Below are 7,098 nucleotides of genomic sequence, written 5' to 3'. Positions count from 1 at the left end.
CCACATCTCTTCTGAACATTTTGACAGCCACATCAGGAGAAAATGAACTTTGTTCCAGACCGAACATATAGGTGGCGTGACTGGCGACAACTGTCAACTAACATTCGCGAATGCCCGTGCCAACTAATTTTCGTAATGCTTATCATGACTGTTAGTAGCTGTTTGAAAAAAATATTTAATGTCATCATAAGAAAATATAACTATCTCACCTTCCTCGACCAACAACCACTATAAATCCACACACGCGTTCACAACACGAGGTGGAGGTGACAGGCGACCACGCCCACTTTAGGAGACAGGAAGTGAACCATTTCATGTCATTGCGATCAGGAGCCATCTTGTCAGAGCAGTAGATCTGTGGTTTGGATGCTGTGACAACTCGTGCCATCCCAGAAGGAACAGAAAGTAACTCGTGTCATTCTTCGTTGTTGTTGTTGTGTTTTTTTCCATGAATCTGATTGGCTGTCGTGGCTTTATGCTTCTCGTTACACCGCCACCTACAGGTTTGCTTTGCTCGTTGCAGCTCTGTTAACGGCGTCTTTATGCAGGTTTGTGTACTTATTTGTACTTATTTTTGAGAACATCGAGGTGGAAATCTCTGTTTTTGTAAATACTTGTCCTCATGTAGCTGTTGGAGAAGCAGGTGAATAATTACACTTCATTACTTTGTGTCGTCGTGTCACTTAAAGCTATTTACAGTAGCTCAGTAAAGAATTTTCACTTTCCACTAATAGGCATGAAGTTACAGTTTTCTCACAGTTCTGCAGGAGACTCTGACTTTTGTTTTAATTATCTTTTAATTATCCTCCAGTTCAGTTCAGAGGCTGTTGATGTAACAGCTTTTTTTGTGGCATTAATTTAAAACACTGAGGCTTTTATTGCCCTTTAGAAAGTGTTTCTTATTAAAACAGAGCACAGAGATGTGAGAGGAGGTTTAGACCAGAGCTGCTGGGAACATCTGGGCAGATGTTGTGATTTCAGAGTGAATGAATTAAAATATGATGTATTGTCCCGTGCACAGTGTCGTAACATGTTTTTACCTTTATCGAACAAAACAATGCAGCTGTTGGGTGATTTGGATGTTGCACTTGGCTTCATTATGATCGTGTTTACATTGTGGTTTATTGTGCAGCTTTAGTTGGGACTTTATTTACAGCTACAGACTCTTAAACTTGAGATAATTTCTGGCCTTGTTTTTATTTTTCTGCGCTAAGAAGATGAATGTTTCTGTCACTGTGAACAGAGGACGAAGAACAACGTGAGGATCCAGGATCAGAACAAGCTGACTGACTCCAAACAGGTGGGTTACTCAAACTTTACCTCTCATTTCCACTTATTTATTCATTTTGAATAAGTTTCTGTTTATCTCAACTCTGTTTTTTAGAATAGAAACCTTAAAGGGACAACGAGGAGTTTCTATTCGGTTATAAAAAAGTCTCACGTTAATGTGGATGAATCTACGCTACCCACACTTGTTAATGGCTCCATTTTCGATAAATATATCGTTTTGTCTCTATCGTTATTTTGTTATTATTAGTGGTGGTGGAGATGCTGGTCGAGCCGACCAGCGTTTCCTTACTTTCGGTTTCGTGGCGAGTCATGAGAATAACGTTGCCGAATCGCCGTTTATGGTCAGAACTACGACGGTATTTGAACCTCTGACTTTAATTATTGATGAATGAAAACATGAGTCTGTCTTGCGCCGGTCGAAGAATTCTACGGTGCGCGCGGAGGCTCATAAATGTAGTGTGAAAACGCTTTGCTTTTCCAAAACTCCTCGTTGTCCCTTTAAAGCCTGTCTTGTCGTCTCTATTAACAACATTTAAATCCCCCTGAGACGTTCACGTGCTCCTGACTCAGAATGTTTACTTCACAGTCACTGGTTTAAAATGGTCAAATGTGGCTTTTGATGAAGGATTTAGTTACAGTCACTTAATTTAGAGACAAATGATTTCTGGATTTAAAAAAGCAGCATAAACAAGATTTCTGAAAAGTCAAGTTTTTACAACAGAGAGAAAAGATAAACTGAAGAAAAAAACTATATATTGTTTATAAAAGAAAATGAGTCTAAGTGATGAATCTGCAGCTGGGATAAAGTCGCTTAATTTGATAAGTTTATTAAAGCAGGATTTCAGTGTTTGTGGTGAGAGTAGAAGTGGACTGTATTTATATTTTTATTCTGCACCTGGTTCAGACTGTGTTACAAATAACTGACTCTGAGGAATTGGATCAGAGGAGGCTCTTATTGTGAAAAACCAGACATTAAAGAGTCTGAATGAACCGAACCAGGACGAAGCTGCTTCATAAACTCATCGATTTCCAACTACTGGACAAATTAACTGCCTTTTAAAAAAGCAGAGGAACATCTGGCCAGCTGTGAACTCGTCCTGTTGATCAGTTGTTTGTGGATAAACAAGCTCTGTGTTTGTGTCTGAATAAACAACAAACAACGCTTCAAGTAAAAGGAAATAACGACCAGTCTCCTCAAAACATTAAAGGGATAGTTCAACATTTTGTCAAATTCTCCGCTCACCATAACCCCTATAGTCACAGCAGTAGGTTCATCACCTTTAATTATCGGTGCAAGTTGTTTTGAGATCGGCGGGGCAGAGACGTGAGCTGCTCAGTGAACACAATGGAGGTGAACGGTACAGGTCCCCTGTCCCTCATCAAACTCATCAAATACACAATCCAACAACTCCAAAACTCTCTGGTGGACAAGTTGTGACCTGCACATTCACCACGATATGAGATAATCACGTATAATTATGTAACATTACGACACATGAAGCAGATGCTCTGAACTACTTGTGCTTTTGAAATCCCTCCGCCCAGTAGCCGAGTCTGGAAAGTAGTTCCGGCTGCATTTGCCTCTAAAACTACTCTGTCTCGTAATGTTACATTATTATCTCATAGCGTGGTGAATGTGCAGGTCACAACTTGTCCACTAGAGCGTTTTGGAGTTGTTGGATTGTGTAGTTGATGAGTTTGATGAGGGACAGGGGACCTGTACCGTTCACCTCCATTGTGTTCACTGAGCAGCTCACGTCTCTGCCCCGCCGATCTCAAAACAACATGCACCGATAATTAAAGGTTATGAACCTACTGCTGTGACTATATATAGGGATTATGGTGAGAGGAGAATTTGAACTAACCCTTTAACTAGATCATCACTGACACTCTGTAGATTGTAACTGGTTTTAACCGGTTCCTGCTGCAGATCTCAGACCAGCGGGAGGCGGAGTGGGAGCGATGGACGTCGACCATCCAGCGCTGGGAGGCGACCAGAGACCTGGCTGAGGGACACGGGACACAGCTGGAAACACATCCACACTGATAACGACCAACACGCACACACCTCTACACACACACACACACAGACACACACATACACACACCTGAGCACAGTGATCCTTTTGTATTTATTCAAACATTAAACAGTGACCAACAGAGAGGAAGAGATAGCAGCCACATGTGAACCAGCAGCTGTAGCATCAGACATGTGTATGTGTTTCTGTTTATGTGTGTATTTGTTTATGTGTATGTGTGTGTGTGTGTGTGTGTGTGTGTGTCTGTGTGTGTGTGTGTGTGTGTGTGTGTGTTTTATCCTCCATACACAGCGATCAGTTGGCCCGGAGAGGAAACATGCACTCTCATTGAAAAACAAACTGTACAACCATAACACCTTGTTTTAGACTTCTTCACTGTACAAAGACTCGTTTTTCTTTTTCTTTTTTATATATATCAACAGATTCTTTATACAAAAGTAATTTTTTTTGTTCATTTGTTTTGTTTGTTTGTATAGAAATGTTACGATTCTTCATTCATGTGACCGCAGTTTGCACTTTTAATCATGGCGTCGTTGGTTAGTAGTGAATGTGTGTGGCGTTCACGTGTCGTCAAGAAAAACACGAGAGCAGCGCTTCATCTAGTCCCAGCAGACTTTGCTACGAATCCTGAGAAGAAACATCCACCGAGAGTCCGACACTCCTCCTCCTCCTCCTTTTCCTCTTCCTCCTCAGTCTTATTCTTCTTTTTTTGTTTTGTTCTTCTTTAAAAAAAGTTGACAAATCTTAAAAACCGTACAAACACTCACAGCAACGAGAGAGAGAGACCAGTGCAGGCAAACGATACAACAGTCATGACTGACGGCCATCGCTCTCTGCGACCACACGAGGGCGCCACTGTGACACAAATTAAACTCCCAATACCCAAAGTGAAAGAACACCAAGGTTTTTTTGTTTTTTTTTAGGGGGGGACAGGCACGAGGATGCTGCTGCTGCTGCTGCTGCTGATCTCAGTTCAGTTCAAACTTGATCCTCCTTGATCCAGGACTGAAGTCACTTTGTTGTTGCTGCTGAAGTTTTTTCTAGTTGATGCTACACGGAGCAGAAATGAGTCGCTTGATTATAAAAACAAAAAAACAAAAAAAAAAACACAAACAGATAATGTGTGTGATAATATACGCTAAGATACAAAAATAGATGATCTGAAAATAAGTCTAAACATAGAAAAATATATGTAACCAAATCATATTTATGTACATGGCGGCGTGGTCGATGGTCATGTGACCCATGCTGTCGTTTGGATTATTATTATTATAATGGACGCTTGTTGTCGTTGTAAACTGAAGACGTCGTGATGGTTGAGAAACGTTTCCACCGCCCGTGTCCGACAGGAGTCTGAACGTAGCGTCTGGTCTGATGAGAGCGTGATGTAGGACAGTGTGTGTGTGTGTGTGTTGTGATGGAGATGGAGGTCGTCCTAGAGGTCAACGGGCCGAGCGCGGAGGTCACCACACGGAGCATTTCTCTACCGGGTTCATGGGCGTTCCCCTCGGACAGTGGAACACGCGGGCGAACTCGTCGAACTGGGAGACGCTGCCGATCACTCTGCACCGAGGAAACACACAGAGAATATACGTGATGATTCAGATGTGCTGTTTAAATAAATGTGACATATATTGTTGACATTGATTGAGTGGTTATTGGTTGGTTCCCTGTACCTGTAGTGCTCTGGAGCGTGTTTGTCCGTCAGCAGCTGCAGGTAGATGGACTGAGATCTTCTCTTCATGCACCAGTTCTGCTCAGACACAACGAATACACAACGTAAACACAACGTAAATACAGGAAACGCTGAGTCATCTCATTACGAAACAACAACTTTTACTTTTATACAAAACACTTTGACGTCAGTTTTACTTTAACTTCTTCATGACGTTACTGTTGAAAACTGAACGTCAGTTTGATAAAACAAGAGATTTGTCTCTATTATTGTTCGACTATTACTATTATTACTACTGTTACTATTACAACTACTACCACTATTACTTCTACTTCTACTATTACTTCTATTATTTCTATTACAACTACAGTACTACTACTATGACTTCTACTTCTATTACTTCTACTACTATAACTATTCTACAACTACTATTACTTCTTCTACTATTGCTACTACTATTACTTCTACTACTACTATTACTATTACTTGTAGTACTACTGTAACTATTACTACGTCTACTATTACTACTACTATTACTTCTACTATTACTCTTACAACTAGTACTACTACTATTACTATTAGTGTTACTACTACAACTACTACTATACTACTGTTACTATTATTACTATTACTATTGCTACCAGCCTACTACTTATACTATTACTGCTACTACTATTACTATTATTACTTTCCACTTATACTCCTAGTCCTACTATTACTTTTACTATTACTATTACTACAACTGCTACTATACTAATTTTTTAAAGCACTAAAAAGTTACATAAAGCATTAAAAATTCTGTTGGCCATTTCCTGCTATTTCTTTAACAGTTGTTGAGAAAACCCTGAGAGAATAAATAATCAATAATTATAATAATCCTCAGCTGCAGCTCTTAAGTTGTTTCTAGTTGGATAATTATTATTTCTGTGACAATAGACCTTAATGTTGGAGCCACAGTTGCATTAAAACACAGTAAGTTTCTCCACTGCTGCTCATTTAGAGTCAACCACCAGGAAACGTTTCAATATGAGACGATGAATCATTTGTTTATTAGTGTCAACAGTGTTAATAGAGTTAAAGTCTGCTGCTCTGGTGGTAACCCTGGGAAACAGGCAACAGCTTCTGTTACTGATCCAGGAGAAATAACAACAACAAGTCAGAGTTGGTGTTTGTTGGAGCTTCCTCCATCATCAGACCGTCCACAGGGAGACGTCAGGGACAACAGAGCCGGGTCCGACCATCATCCTCTCCATCAACCGAAAACCTGTCTAAGCTTCACTCTTGTTTTACCTCCGTGTCCGTCACTCTCCATCTTCACCTTCACTTCCACCAACATCCACCTGAACTACGTGTAGAAACCTGCAGAGACCTTTTCTCTATCTATCTTCTATTCTGTTCTTCCTTTACAGCAGTGAAGTGAAGTGAAGCTCACAGGAACAAACCTGAACACTCGTGCTTTTATTATCCTACGGATCAAATCTACATCAATGTTTACTTCATGTTAAAAAACAACAGTCTATTTCAGTGTTTTTAAACCTTGGGGTCAGGACCCCATGTGCGGTCGCCTGGAATTCATATGCCTGAAATGTCTAGTAATTGATTAATAAAGTTACTGATAAAATTCTTTTTTAAATTAATTATTATTTTTTTTAAATTATGATTAAAAACACCACACACAATCTTAAACAACTGTATCTAAACTTTCACGAATATAAATCGAGTTAAAATAAAATGCAACATATAAAAATATCTGAGCTGACGCATTTTGATTGACGGCAGCTCAGATATCAAACGTCTTCTTCATTTTTGGACCGCTATTGTCGCCTGTCAACACGTCTACCGGCTTGTTTTGTTTGTAATACAACTAGTAACAATGAACGCCTTATTTGTACTTTTATTTGCTTGTGTGGACTGTGAGGTGGAGATTATGCTGCTGCTGCTCTGCTGCCTTTTACGGGTGGAAAACATTTGCCTACCAGTATGTTGTTGATTTACATATAATATTCTGCTACGTAGACAAGACGGCAATCATTGAGGGTGGGAAGGTTCCATGAGTGCTACTGGGCTTACAGTAGCCTACACTGCATTTTGACA

The 7,098-nt window shown here is 40.1% G+C and overlaps 1 protein-coding gene across 3 annotated transcripts in view; it reads right to left on the bottom strand.

The window, feature by feature from the left end:
• Positions 1-3,220: 3,220 nt before the first annotated feature.
• Positions 3,221-7,098, bottom strand: part of ecel1 (endothelin converting enzyme-like 1) — a 59,364-nt gene continuing 55,486 nt past the window's right edge. The window contains exons 18-20 of one of the 3 annotated variants that reach the window (XR_015037458.1): positions 5,006-5,082; positions 3,395-4,892; positions 3,221-3,358 (exon numbers count right to left, since the gene is read on the bottom strand). Coding sequence is in view for 1 of the 3 variants with exons in the window: in XM_085795059.1 (XP_085651185.1) it covers positions 4,793-4,892; positions 5,006-5,082 (177 nt within the window). In the remaining 2 variants the exon portion in view is untranslated. Of the gene's footprint in view, positions 3,359-3,394; positions 4,893-5,005; positions 5,083-7,098 lie in introns of those variants that run through there. The other 2 variants (XR_015037459.1, XM_085795059.1) reach the window with 2 other exon arrangements.

Source organism: Trachurus japonicus, chromosome 13, assembly GCF_045865225.1.
Source record: "Trachurus japonicus isolate A0001 chromosome 13, Traja_1.0".
Lineage (NCBI taxonomy): Eukaryota > Metazoa > Chordata > Actinopteri > Carangiformes > Carangidae > Trachurus > Trachurus japonicus.
The sequence above is the reverse complement of the archived record's forward strand: the minus strand, read 5'-3'. Positions and strand labels throughout refer to the sequence as shown.